At 38.8% G+C, this 15,313-nt stretch overlaps 1 protein-coding gene across 4 annotated transcripts in view; it reads right to left on the reverse strand.

The window, feature by feature from the left end:
- The window catches only part of HELZ (helicase with zinc finger), a 155,264-nt gene that overhangs the window by 33,014 nt on the left and 106,937 nt on the right, over positions 1-15,313 (reverse strand). For all 4 annotated transcript variants that reach the window (XM_037913350.2, XM_043527736.1, XM_037913354.2 and 1 more), the window contains exons 21-24: positions 14,423-14,651; positions 7,054-7,258; positions 2,660-2,711; positions 1,392-1,588 (exon numbers count right to left, since the gene is read on the reverse strand). In XM_037913350.2, coding sequence (XP_037769278.1) covers positions 1,392-1,588; positions 2,660-2,711; positions 7,054-7,258; positions 14,423-14,651 — 683 coding nt within the window. The remainder of the gene's footprint in view (positions 1-1,391; positions 1,589-2,659; positions 2,712-7,053; positions 7,259-14,422; positions 14,652-15,313) is intronic.

A 15,313-nucleotide genomic window follows, 5' to 3' on the forward strand; every position in this document is an offset into this window, starting at 1 on the left:
AAGCTTTAAAGCAAATATCGCTATCATATAGCACAAAAATTACTTTGCACAGAATAATGAGAATGTCTGTGGTGAGTATTTAGGGTCTGAACCTAATCTTATACCACTTCTACTGGGATGTAATTCCATTGACTGCAGTGTCTCCTGAATTACAACAGGGAAAGGCAAATCGGAAAATGCCCCTTAGGCCTGGTCTACACTAGAAAATTAGGTTGTCTTAACTATGTCACTCAGGGGTGTGAACAATCCACACCCATGGGCAATTTATTTAAGCCTACCTAAATCCCAGTGTAGACAATGCTAGGTCGATGGAAGAATTCTTCCATGGATATAGCTACTGCCTCTCGGGGAGTTGGATTACCTACACAAACAGCGTATACATTGACGCACTAAGCAATGCACTGCAGCACTACACACCTGCACCGCTGTAGTGTTTCAAGTGCAGACAGGCCCTTACACAAAATGAAGAGAAGCAATTTTGAAGCCCTAAGTACTCAGCAAGCCACATTTTCTTAACATGCTAACAGACAAGCAAGCAAACCCATTTTAATTTGAGTATAGTATTATTCAAATTGTGTTGTTTACATGTTATATTTTTCCTTGTATATTTATGGTAATAAAAGTATGATTCGTAGCCTTCCAGGTCTGGATTCTGACTTGCTAAATTAATACAAAAGATGGATAATACTGTAACTTATTTTATAATCCAAGTCACTGAAACAGTAATAAAACAAACCTGTAAATTATTATGCTAATTAGTGAATGTGGGGAGTTTGGGCAGAGGTTGTATATTCAGTACTTTTGTTTTTATCTAAGGAGAGGACTGGGTAGATCAGTGGTTCAAGTAACTAACCTCATACCTTGCAAATCTGAGATCAAAGGCTACCATGATAATACGATCTGCTCTGAAAACCCAAGAGCTATTATGGACTACTACTACTACTGTGCTTTATAAAAGATGACTTTTGAAACCTTACAACAGTTCTCTCTTCACACTTCTATATAGAAAGCACCCTGTTGCTGCTATTCCTCCACAAATTCAACTAATGCTTGTGAAACAATATTATTCAGAAAGCTTTCAATAATTGACCATTATATCTCAACTGTTCCTGCATTCTCATAAAAAGGCCAGTAATTAATCATGACCATCTTCGTTCGATTTTAACATGGGTAATCCTCATATGACTTAAACATGAAAACCCTTTTAGGCTGTGTGATATTCTTTGTAGGAGCAACATCAGTAAGACCTTGCAGCTTGGTGGTCATCACCACATTCCTAGCCAGGAAAACCCAAGTAAGCATGAAAGATGCTGGCACACTTTTCACTACCTAATCTTGTGTTCATTTTTATCGATATAATAAAAGGAGAAAACAGGGAAAAAAATGCTTACAGGCAAAGGCACAGACATGACCATATTTCCTCCATAGACAGCAGGTACGTAAAGAATACTTGTCCCAGTGTGAGGATCTATCCTTTGAACAGGGCTTGGAGATTTCCCCAGGTTGGGGTGAGGTCCAAGAGGAGGAGGAGGAGGAGGAGTATACGCTCTGATAGGATTTCCAATTAGGACAGAAGGATTGGGCTGAACTGAAAAATAAACAAAAAAGGAAAACAAAGGGAGGAAAAGAACATGAAGTACTTCAATGACTTATTTTTTTTCCCTTCCAAAAAAGGACCCTTCTTTACAAATTCACTGGGTAAGTCTTTATACAGAAGAATCTGATACAGACAGAGAGAGCATTAATCTAAAATCAATATTCTTTCCATACGTTTCCGCAGATCCAATACACAAGCTAAGTTTTAGTGAACTTCTGGGACTGGTAGAAAGCTGGGGGAGAGGGTGAGGGAGAGGAAGGAGCAGGGGGAGTTATCTAAAAGCAGAGGAAGAGGGTGGGGGAGAGGAAGGAGCAGGGGGAGTTATCTAAAAGAGAAACTCCCCAGTGAGCACCATCTATACATTTTTACTTAAAATTTGACATGACTGCTAAGGTGGCCAAATGACCTGTACAAATTGCACACATTACAACAATACAACCCTGGTTTACTTCTTCACTCTTTTAATAGGGACCAGAAATGCCTTTAAAATTAAAAACAAATACATATAGGTCTCAAGTCACTGTAGACTACTTGGCGAGAATATCATGATTCAGTAAATTATAACTCTGTGTGGATCCATATATCCAGGTATGTCCAAACTATGTTATAAAACAGTTAGAGGACCATCATTTTATACCATGATTCCCTTACACAGCCATTTTGCAAGTGTAGATAGGCTCACACATGAGATTACTGTACCCATTCCAAAGTGGTGTATAGCATGGGTTTCAGACACAAATCCTCTGCCACTGGTCAGGGAAACTGTGGTAGAACCATAGTAGCAACAACTATGTTGCAACAAGGTTGTACCTAGGTTCTAAAGTCAGCATGCAAAGTGCATACAATGAGAACCCAGGAGTTACCTAATGTCTACTTAAAGTATGCTGAGATATCTGCTTGCTGAATTCACATAAGGAATAAATTACTTTCATAGACATAATGGGTCTGATCCTCCCTTAACACATACAGCTGTATAAATCAACATTAACTTCACTGATGTCAAACTAGTAGAAGCATAGGAGAATCAGTCCCATTTTCTCCAGAGAAACAGTAGACACTTACCAATTCCATCAGTTTGAAAATGGTCATTCTGATTATGATGATGACCCTTGCCCTTTAATGAAAAAAAATCATAATGACTTACTTTTTTTTACATGTTTAATGCAGACCAAACACAAAGATAGTTCTTTATTTCAGCTCAGTAATAGTCAAGTAAATTAAATATAATTACAGAGAAGAGGTTGGAAAAAACGGCAAGTCTACGACTCTTCTCTTGAGTATTTTTACTTGCCCAATTCCACTGGTTCAGTACTGTTCCACCAAGGCCAGTACAAAGTTCCATTAGTAAGCACCTCCATTTCACAGTGCACTCTGCCCATCCTTCCAATTCCCACTGCCAAACCTGACTACTAAAACGGGGTATTCAAAATTGCACTGTCCCTAGTCTTGCAATATTTGAAATGCTCCCATTTCTCCCTTTTTCCAAAGAAAAAGATATAGATTTGCTTTATTATTATTGCTTGAAACGGGAACTACAAGCAATTTGATACATGGATTTGAAATGACCAGTTTCACTCCAGCTTCTGTAAGTACCTCTGCCTTTGCAGGGTCTTTAGGATCTTATGATATACACAGCATTGGGACACAGGTTCTCTGAGGATTTGATATCTTCTTTGGCTTCAAGTTAAAATTTTAGAACAGAAACACTTGTCAGGATAAATATTATTATTATTATTATTATTATTTTGGTTTGCCAGCTTTGAGTACCTTGATCATCTACAAAGAACAGATAAAAGAACAAACTTTTCCATCATCACAGATGTGCAGGGAGAAAGCAAACAGCTGTTACCAACTTAATTTATTATTACCAGCTCCCCTTCATCAACGCGTGCACATGCGTGCACACCTGACACTCAAAAACAGGTTTCCAAAAGTGTCTAGAGCTTTAGAGCACTCCCTGGGAGCTAATCTCTAAACAGTAACAGCTATCTTCACACAAAAATTATTTACATAGATTTTAAGCTTTGATACTTGATTTTCAGTTAGTTTGACTTTGTTTGTATACATTACATTTACATTCTGCTGAAGGGAACTTTCGATTATGTATTCAAAAGACATGTATAATAAGGGCTAAGGAGCTAATCCTTATTTGTATAATTCGTAGGACAAGAGCACTTTTAAAAACAAGAAGGCACTTACTTACGTAGGAAGGCTGAAAATAAAGTAAAGAATAAGCAAAAGGCCTGTAAAAGCTGTACGTATGTAAAAGTCTGCTAAATGTAAATAATGTACTCAGGCAACCATTTTAGAAACTGACTGGAAAATCCAACACGATCAATTTAAGCATTGTTCATCAAAGGCTACCTCCAGAGTGGGAGGTAGGGGTGTGAGTATAAATAGCAGCATAGTGGCAGTGGAGGTATGGCTTAGCAGTACTGAGTACCTACTCCCCTGCAGGTTTGTATTCAGCCTCTGCTGCTGCTACCCATGCTACCACAGCTACACGGCTATTTACACTCCTGCGAGTCCACATCAAGCTAGCGCAAGCATGTGTACACAAGCAGGGGAATCACACCCCTACTTCATAGCGTAGACGTAGCCAAAGGGACGGCAGACAGTAGTGCTAACGTAATCCCTTTCTTCTACCGCTCAACAGTATATATCACATTTTATATGTATTGCAGAAATACTTCCCCAAGTCAGAAACATTGTATGTTATCGCTCTTGAGATTGTCTATGCTGCAGTGAGGGGAGATGCAGTAGAAGTGATGGGCCAGTCAATTGCTGCTAAGCTATGCTGCAGCAGTGGAGGCGATAAAGCATGGCACCATGCACCCTGAATGATAATCTGAGATCCTTTCAGTCATTTTCTGTTAATCAGTCACTCCACCTTTTGCAATTCTTTATCAGTTGCTTCGTCTTTATCCCCCTGGTATCTGCTACCCAGAAGGGATGACAGAGCAGATCTACAGAAGGCCTGGAACAGCAGATCTTTGGGATGAGTTCTCCTCTGCTGGGTGTATTTTACATTAGAAAGGGAGGCTACATTCAGCGCTATCACTCCTACATGTTAATGAACACTTAGGCATCAACTGAAGAAAGCACCTCAGCACCTGAAATCAACAGGACATGCACACGCTCAAAGTTAAGCATGTTCCTAAGTTCTTTGCTGAATAGGATGCTTTTCTGAATCAGGAAATGCACTCTCAAATTTAAAATATTTTTTAAAATCTATTTACTTTACTTGCCCAGTAGATAAGTCTAGGCAGTTTTCCAGAAGTCTGAGCTAATTAATCAGTTGTCTAAGTATAGAGACAGGTGGATTTGACAAATGTTGACCTATGCATAAAATAGATTAAAGGACAGTGTCAGACTGGTCTCTGATTTTCTTATGGTTTTTTGGATTAATATTATTTTTCAAAAGAAAATTATTTATTTTTAATAGTTGTGTTTAAGCAAACAAAACCCCAGAAGCTTTTAAAAAGGGCTATTTGTATACTAAGAGACCTAATACCAAATCACAATTTAGTCAAATTTTGTGCCTTATCATCACCCATTTGTTGTTTACATAATTCTATTGCTGTATTGGGTTATGCTGTCAATTGGTATCAGATGGTCTGTTATATGCCCATAAAAGTTCTGCTTGACCTAACAAACTTGCTATGCTTTGTAGCAATTGCTTTCAGGGACCGTATTTTCAAAATGTGGAAAGTTTGTCTCCTTTGACTAAGATTCTGTATGTAACTGCATCACATGGTGATTTTTTTTTTAAATTTACAGTGCAGTTCTATACACGTAATGACTCTGTACAAATGGCACCGTGGAGCTCTCAATGGCTTCTGGATTAAATTTACAAATAAAAAAAAATTTCCCCTACTTCCCCCAATAGCAAACCAACCCAACCTGAGAGCTGAAAGTCAAGCCAGCTTCTTTCTGGTTTGTGCAGCATCACCATTAATAAACACAACTCCATTGCCTTCAGTTAGGTTTCACATTAGGCCTAGCAATTCTGTTGATAATGCACATGCCTGTACAGAATCCAGCTAACTCCATATTAGCTCTTTTGGCCCTGAAGGGGTCACAGATGTAAAAAACTTATTAAAAACTATTAGCCAGGATGGGCAGGGATGCAAAACCATGCTCTGAAGTGTCCCTAGCCTCTGTTTGCCAGAAGCTGGGAATAGGTGATAGAGGATGGACCACTTGATAAACTACCTGTTCTGTTCATTTCCTCTGAAGCACCTGGCATTGGCCACTGTCGGAAGACAGGATACTGGGCTAGATGGACCAATGATCTGACCCAGTATGGCTGTCTGTATGTCAAGGAAGACATTTTATGCTGAATAAGCACTGGGGCAGATGTAAGAAGGTACCAGTTTTACAGAGTCACTTTTCAGCGTAGATCACAGTTAAGCAATACCTCTTGAACTGCACAGATATATCCATAAACTCAGTATAGAACAATTCTTGGGGACTAGTCTTCCTATTTCTTCAGTAGTAGAAATACATCAGCATCATTCAGGTCTCCAGCCTCCTCTCCACTAACAACAATAAATGTTATATTTTAAAAGGCCTAACAAAAACAGAACTAATCACAGACTTTTAAAACTTGAAGGGAAAAAAAGGGAGGTTTATTACTTATTGTAGTTACTTCCTACGTGTGTTCAAGTATTATCTGCTTACTTTACTCCTGTCATCTCAGATGACAACTTGTCAACTATGTTCAGATGGAAGAGCTCTTATTACTGTGATGATGTAGGTGGAAGAAAGATTTTCAGATTTTCAGTTATAGCCTTGACGGTAATTAAATTTGGCCTTTTGATGAACGGCAATCATCAGTTAATGCTAAATAAATACTGTATTTCAATACAGTTAAGGCAAGAAGGGACCATTATGATCATCTAATGTGACCTCTTGCAAAATATAAGCCACTGAATTTCACCTGGTAATTTTTGCACCAAGCCTAAAAAATTGTGGTTATTGTCACACGGGTTCCTTGTTCTCCCTCACTGGCCTGTCTGTATCAACCTGTTGTCTCTTGTCTTAGACTGTAAGCTCTTCGGGGTAGGGACTGTCTTTTTGCTCTGTGTTTGTACAGCACCTAGCATAATGGAGTCCAAGACTGGGGCTCCTAGGTGCTACGGTAATACAAACAATAAAAAAATGAATGAATGGTCATTGAGCTAGAGCATATCTTTCAATAAGAGATCCAATCTTGTCCAGCCCACGCTATTGATAAATAAATACCACCTTGTAATGAGGTCTAGTGCCTGCTTTTGAAATTGTTGAAGGCCCCTTCAGCAATTGCATTGACACCATCAACTGCAAGTCTGTATATGTGTGGAAGCTATTTTAAAACAACAACCAGCCCAATAAACCTTTTATATCATTTCTCGACAGGTATTTCTACCTTCACTCCCACCTCCTGACAAACTTCATTACCAGTTATGCTTTACCTTGGGTGGTGATTGTTGCTGTTTGTTGATATTTGCAGAATGCTGCTGTCGCAGAGCCCGAGGGATAAACTCAGGTGCCAGTGGATTCAACACATAGGTTTTCTTTAACTCCAAAGCCTCCAACTGAGCCTTGATCTGTTCAAACGTGATACCATGGAGGCTCTCATTCTCGTGACACAGGGCAATAAACCTCTCCCAAAATTTCCTATGGAAAACAGTTAGAAAGAATAAGATTTACCAACTCAGGTTATAGTTAACAGAGGTTTTACACAGCAAAGTACAGTTTGTATTTTTCCTACATGCCCATCTTACACATCATGCCTCCAATTCTGCAGTGAGATCCAGGGGCTGGGCCCACACATCCATGCGGAGCCCCAACCACAGAGTAGGCATAAGGGTCTGTCCAGGCAGATCAGACTCCAGCCCTAAACCTATGTCATATCATTTCTGATTCCTATACCTATGTCAACATAAAAGCAGAGACTGCACTAACCTGGAAATTTTATAGAAGAGCAAACACAAACAACACAGACTCTATTAAAGCTCAAAAAGCCAAGTGCTCTACAAAGAAGATTAGTATCATTATCCCCATTTTTTCAAATAGGGAAACTGAGGCATGGGGGAAAAAGTGACTTGCCCAAGGTCAGGCAGCAAAGCAGTAACAGAGCCGGAAACTGATTTCAGGTCTTCTGAGTCCCAGTCCAATGCCACATCAACCAGGCTATACTGCCTCCTCTGGAAGAAGGAAGTTGTCACTGACAGGATCAGAATTAGTTTATTCACTAATATCCTTAGCAGTGTTAAACTGCAAAGTGCAGCTGTACTCATGGCCCCAAGCCCTCCCATTCCAAAGAGTCCAACCCCAGTGGAGGGGGAAGGTAGAGGCAGCATGCCCTACTCCATTAACTGAGGCAGGTGGAACAATGTGACCCTGAGTTTTTATTGGTTTTCTTGAAGTAACACTACTAAATACAAATCACACAGTATTTGTTTGATAGCAATAGTGGGACAAAATATGGAAGGACGGTCTTGCTGTTAAAGCACAGGACGGTGAGTTAGAAGAGCTAAATTCATTTCCTGGCTCTGCAACTGATTCACCACGACTTTAGGCAAGTAACCTCTTTGATCCTTGGTTTTTTCATCTGTAAAATGGGGTTAACACTTGCCTACCTCCCAGGTATGTTGTGAGGCTTAATATGTTAGTACGTGTAAAACACTTGAGATCCTTCAATGGCAGGTATAAATGCAAACTGTTCTTATTATAATACTTTGTATATTTATAATAGGAGTTTCCAGGTTCATGTAAGAAAAAGGATTGTATTATTTTCCCCTATAGTGCTGTAATTAGCTTTTTTTTAATTAAATAGCTCAATAAATGATCATTTCAATCTGTCATTCCAATTTCTCAGTGTGACTCATGTAGAAGTCTACTCTTTTTTTTTAAACATATGTGACAATATCTATTGGTAAAACATTTGATTTTAGAAATTCTATCAACAAATACTTTTTCTGAAAAGCAAGCAGAACATGGGACAGTCATTTTCCTCTGAAAAAATTTAAATCTGTCATTGTTGAAAAAACACAACACAACAACAACCAGGATCTTATCTCCTTTAATCAAGGAAAAATTATTAAATTATCTCCTTCAAGCAATGAAGGGTGATGAAAAATAAAAGATGTAGGGGAAAAAACTACATTAGACTTTGAAAAGATGAAAACCCTAAAAGGCACACTGAATAATAATCCGTCTCTTTAATTTTCATTTTTTTGGTAAGTGATTAAAGACAACAGGCTGACAATATTTTACACTCGTAAATGTCTGCTGACAATCTCAGATTGATTTCTGTACTGGAAGGTGTTGAAAAAATGGAAGGCCTGCATAATATATTTCCATTATTCATAAGCAGATTGGGGTGCCTGTGTCTTCTGGTTTTTCCTGAACCTAAGGTAATAAGAACTATAGTCATATGTAGATCTTAAAGTGCTTTACAGAAGATGGGAAATATAATTAATGCCCGCTTTACAAATGAACATCCCATGAGGCCATCCGAATGAGCAAAAAATTATTTTTAAAAACAAAAGACTGTGCCTTCCTGGGCAAAAATCTGTCTGGCTCTTCCGTAGGAGAGAGAGGCCAAAACACAAGTGTTTTGTGTAGAATGCACAAGTGTTGTAGTCCCCCAAAACCTGTACAACTGACATTCTGCAGGTCTACTGCACATTGACCTGCAAAAAGGGTTCAGGGATCAAAGTTCCTTGATCCACCTATGGCCACCGGGCATACAGAGAGGAGCTTAGTGGGTGGTCATGTTAAAGGAGCAGAATCTGCCAGTTTTGGTCAATAAATGGGGGAATACTGCCTTTTTTGTTCTATATTTGTACAGCACCCAGCATAATGGGGTCCTGGTCCATGACTAGGGCTCCCACATGCTATGGTAATTTAAATAAATAATTATAATAAAAAATGAGTTCTAAAAGCAACGAATGCTATAGGACAACGTGGATGTGATGAACCATTGCTCTGCATGCACTGTGGAAGGCAGAGAATCTGATGCAAGAATGGAAGAAGCACAGATAAATCCCGTTATCTCCAGAATTTTCAAGAGAGGAGCAGTCCTAGAGTGAAAATCTAGCCACACTGAAGTCCATGGCAAAACTCAGGTTGACTTCAATGGGGTCAGGATTTCACCCCACATAGGTGAAGATGCAGAAAAAAAAGAGCAAAGCTCCATTTAGCTCCAGTGGAATTAACATTCCAGATGCTGGCTGAGTCTTTGCCACTGGTATATTTCTCCATGCCCATGTATGACACGGAACTATTTTATCACAGCTAGGAGTCTAGGCTTTATAATACCCAGGCATCCTAGATATTTCAGAATATTTCTTGAGTAATTTTATTAGAAAATGAGTTGATTAATGGGGTGACACACTGTGTATTTGCAGATGGATAGTTTTTCCCCACACCTTGTCCAGCACCTTTTGCTTTAAATTTTATAATTACCCTAGTGTTGATGAAAGAATGAACGAAAAGATTAATACTGCATTTAAAAATAACTCTGCTCACTGTCTAGAGCCAGAGATGGAGAATTATTCGCACAAATACACATTTATTTAAACCCTTTTCATTTCATTTAGCCTGTTCAGAATGGCAAAGCACAAGAATAAACCAGGCTAGTCATACACAATTTCTCATGTCATACCTCACCAAGTTTAGGGAATGTTTTGAAGCATTGGATCAGAAGTGCTGGCAACTGTAACAACATAGGAAACATACTCTATTTGCTACCCCCTTGTCTCCTCCTGCAGTTGGCCTTTTAAGGAAACAGGACAGGCAATCAGCCTAGTTCCAGGTGGCAAGCTCACCCAGCCTATGGCAATGTAGATCCTAAGGAGAGAAGACACTGGTTGACCAGTGCCATTCGCAGGCGAATCTGAGGGAGGACAAGTGTCTCTCTTGCAAGACCACAGGAATAGTTACTAAGGGTAGATCTACACTACAAATTTACAATGGCGCAGCTACACCGCTGTAGCATGTCTGGTGAAGACGCTCTAAGCCAATCGGAGAGAGCTCTCCCATCAGCTTAACAACTCCACCTCCACAAAGAGGCACTAGCACTGCCTACACAGGGGTTTAATGTCGGTATAACTACATTGCTCGGGGTGTGGATTTTTCACACCCTGAGTGACACAGTTATATCGAAATAAGTATGTACTGTAGACCAAGCTGCACACACATAAGAATTTAAAATAGCCATTCTAATGCCAATCTTTCGCTGTGATTTCATGTAAATGAGAAGTGCTCTTTTAAATTTCACTATATAGATGACCCATTTTCTGCAGGAGCATCAAGTCATTTGACTGTAAGGCAAACACATTTTGCAAGTATTTAAGTGAGAATTAAACAACAATATGGAAATATTTCACTGGGATGCTATAATGACAGAGCTCTCTGTGATTAATCAATGCAGTCATCAAACCTACCGCAAAGCACTAGAACTCCACTGAGGACCATGCACTTTTGTTTAAAATGCACCAAGCAGTTTCCCTACACATGGAACACTTGTACTGGGATGTAAGAACAGAAAATAAAACACTGCCATCTCTGCTTTGCAGTTGCTCCTGAATTTAAAGGGAGCATCTGCTAAACAGCCCTGTCTAGTCTGCCTGTAATATACAGAAACGCAATAATTACCCGGGGCTACTTCACATAGCTCTCTACAACTACAAATTCTTGACTCACTTTGACAGGTATTAGAATATTTATAAAATTCAAAAACTCTCTAAACTTTTTTTGAGGTCTGTTTTTCTGCACAAAATGTCACTTCTTCCAGACTTCTGAACTTCTCTTGTGCTAAAAAAGAACTCACTCTCTCTCAATAGCAGAGTGCCCAAGCCCTACAGCAGGAGTTTCAAACAGTAAATATTCAATTATCCAGTGAAACAAGACAATGGCATATTAAAAGCAATGCTCAAGACACATCTTCTTGATAAAGTTCCCACACATTGCTTACTTCTTAATTAAAGAACTTTTGGTTGTGTAAGTTTTGCACAGAATATACATAAAAGCTGTTGGTCTTGGAAAGGCAGACTGGACCATTAGCTGTCAAAATTGCAATTTAATGGCGGCCTAGGCCTACATTTTCATAAATTTCAGACCCTTTAAAGGGGCCAATTTCTAAAAATGTGTTGGGACAGAGTGTACCTCTGGAACGTATCAAGTTGGGCACTTAAAAACTTCAGAGACCAAAAAACACTAGTCACTTACGAAAATTTGAGCCATAATGCTTTGCTATCGGGACTCAAAGGGGTCAGAATTTGGGTCTCAAGGTCTTTCTCAGTACCCTGAGCCAACAGAAGCTGGAGAATGCATGGATGAACTGTATGCATCACTTAAAAATGATGACTCTTGAGCGAATCAGCAGGCCACATAATGGTCTGTGGTACTAATGGATCCAAGAGCCTTGCCCCCTTACTGAGCAAACCCAGTGTGTCCCAACAGCCCACGGTGGGGCAGAGGAGTATCTGAAACAGATCGATTTCCTTAAGTGTGATGACCAGAATCTTTTCCAGTACACCAAGGGAGAGAACCAGGAACCTCCAGAGCTGAAAACATGAATTGTCTCTGCAGCTTGAGCTAGAAAACCAAGCCCTGTAGTTGGGAGTTGTAACAAACTCACATCATCTGTGGCTCAAGTACGAAGGACTATGGGTAACAAATGCTGACCAGTGAGTTACATAATCAGGCATGTTCAAAAATGCAAGCAAGAAACATGGATGGTACAAATAAAACACACAAAAATCCTTTTGATTTTAATAACCTGTTAGCAGCAATAAAGAAAAGGTTATTTTGATGCTGTCCACTTAAATAAGTATTTAAATTCAAATTATATTTTAATAAATGTAGTAGATAAAGGTTTGGTTTCCATTTTCTAAATAAAAGGTATTTGGGCTTCTCTGAACATCTCCATGAACATCAGAAGCATTGTAATAGAGAGACACTGCTCAGGAAGGTGAAGTCAATGTAAAGGGACAAATGACTTACACACACACACACACACTTTTGCTGCATTGTTATAGCACAGTCAGTGCAGCATTTCTTCTACTTCAGAAGCAAGCTTAAGGCTCTATCTCTGACCATCTTAACATTTTGCCCCTTCCATAGAAAGAGAACCCTTTGAAGACAAAGACCGTTACATCCGTAAAATGATTGTTTAAATCTCCTACCATTTTTCACCTTTCCTTATTCATGTCTTCAGGAAGTTAATTTATTCAGCTCCCATTGGCTTATTCTAGGTTTACAGAGAATAGCTAAACGATGGCTTTGTGCTTTCCACTTTCATATGACTGCCATGATGTTTCACACAAAAAAAAGTTAAGTAATAAATCATGCTATTTTTCAATGCCCAAATTTAATTGCAGTATTTTTATTGACATGCAATGTTATAATAAGCACATTAAAAACAGCTGAAAATGAAATGTAGGGTCTTGAGCTACTAGTATCAAGTACAAATTACAGAATTAGCAAATACAACAAGAATGCTTTGTCAATTACCCTTCATTACATATAGAAATGCAGGCTCTTGAGCAAGTAACAAACAGCTACAATGTGATTTTGGAGGACACATTAAGAATCAAAGATGGGTCGACCCTGACTGAACACTAAAGATCCTGTGGCACTTTTCCTATGAGTAGAGGCCCTTGCATAAAGTTTTCCCGCCCTTACTATCTCACTCTTCCTCAGCTGGTTACCCTCACTACACCTTTGCCTTGTCTTTTCTTCAGTTTGAAAGTCCACATCAGGCTCTGCCAATGCTGCATTTCAGTTTCCCCTACCTAAAAACATTTCAAAGGAGCAGAGTCCTAAAAGAAGATACTTTTTTCAACCATACTGAAGTCACTTCTTTGTTGGACAGAGAAGTACCTTAACTTGGCATTCTGTCTTTTGGTGATCATATCTCTGCTACCTTCATGTTCAATTCACAGAGATTTTGTACTTGATAAGAAAAGAAAAGAAAAGAAAAGAAAAGAAAAGAAAAGAAAAGAAAAGAAAAGAAAAGAAAAGAAAAGAAAAGAAAAGAAAAAGAAATTGCCATGTGCTTAATAATGCTAGTATCCCATTTAGACTCTGAAGTTCACCAAGATAGATGAAAGGTGACTTCTCACCTTTACTTGTGTTATTGTTTGGAAACACAAAAACGTGCCACCATAAATCCAACTATTGAAAAAACAAAACACAACACATCCTTTTACATCACCTGATTTACACTACTAGAAACATTACAAACTACACTATTACAAATCATTTCCACTTAAAAAATAAACAATTCCCTCCATTAGCAATCTTCCAAGGTAACACAGTTAAACAACACTATCAGTTCAGAATATACACTATACACAATAAACTGTTTCAAGATAACACCAACTCAACCTTGCCAACAATCAGAAAACATCAATTTCTAAGGACTCTGCATGGCTGGCGTTAAGAATTGCATGTTTAGTATAGAAGAGAAGGCATGTGTGTGGTGGAAATGGATGGTATAAATATGGACAAGGTGAAACCATAGTTGTAGACTGCAAGGGATGGATGAGAACTCAATTAGTGTCTTCCTGGCTTTTTACCGATGGTGTGGCATCACCTGAGCAATTTTAACTGATTTTAATGAAGGTTTTGTTTAGTGGAATATATATATAAAATGGTGTAAAAAATTATATATGCTTCTCCAATTAAATTTTTTAAATGCAACTCATTTGCCTTTGGAGCCTAAAAAGCAGACCAGTTTTACTTAGTCCACAGATTGTACTCAAATGTATAATATTCACTAGCACTTCTGCTACCCCTGTTTAGCCAAAGAACACACATATACTGTACCTGCATCTTCCAATGGAACATAAAGCAATTGGGTCTCCCACCACAGCTACCAGGGACTGTGCTCTTGTAATGGCAGTGTTGAGAAGTTTGTAATTGGACAGAAAACCATAATCCAAGTCCTCTGTTGAATCCTCCAGTAATTGTTCCTTCCTTTTGATCGGTGTCTGCTTGTGTTTGCACGTATGCCGTGTTCGCACTGTGCTGAGAAACAAAACTCTAAACTGCTTTCCTAAAGAAAGGAGAGATGAAAGTTTGAGATAATTTTAACCATTTTCAGATGTAATGCAACCAAATCACAACACTTGCTAGACAGATTTCAGAACTTGACGTTTTATATGTAAGTAATTCTAGAGAGTCATTAGTTACTCTTCATGTAAAGAGCTTTGTGCAAGAATAATAAGAGTTTAACATTTTAAAATGCATTATGAAGAACACTTTTCATTGCAAGAGCAATTTGTCCTTTTAAAATCCTTGTTTTCCATGCCAGTTTTAAGCACTCCAGAACTTTTTTAAGTTCTGAACACCTCTGCAAAGTTTCTGTTCAGCCAGTAATAGGCACGGTACCAATTTACACTAAAGCCTACATCTGAAAAAAATAAGGCTGTTCCGCAGGAAAAAATGCACATCATTTCAGCCATTTCTCTTTCAGCTTAGCAAATAAAAATGCCATAAAAGTCACACAAATACAAATTTCTACCTATGTGAAATAGGCTGTTCTTTCCTGCTCAGCTATCTGAGTTTGCCAATTGCTACCCGGCAGACACTTGTCTGCTCTTTGTCTATTTAAAACACGATTCTGTAAAGCCACATGCCCTCGCAGAATCCTACTGTTGTCAATGGAACACCATGTGGGACTGGGAGTCCAAGAGCATGGATTCCTTTGCAGGACTG

The sequence above is a fragment of the Chelonia mydas genome, chromosome 14, assembly GCF_015237465.2.
Source record: "Chelonia mydas isolate rCheMyd1 chromosome 14, rCheMyd1.pri.v2, whole genome shotgun sequence".
Classification (NCBI taxonomy): domain Eukaryota; kingdom Metazoa; phylum Chordata; order Testudines; family Cheloniidae; genus Chelonia; species Chelonia mydas.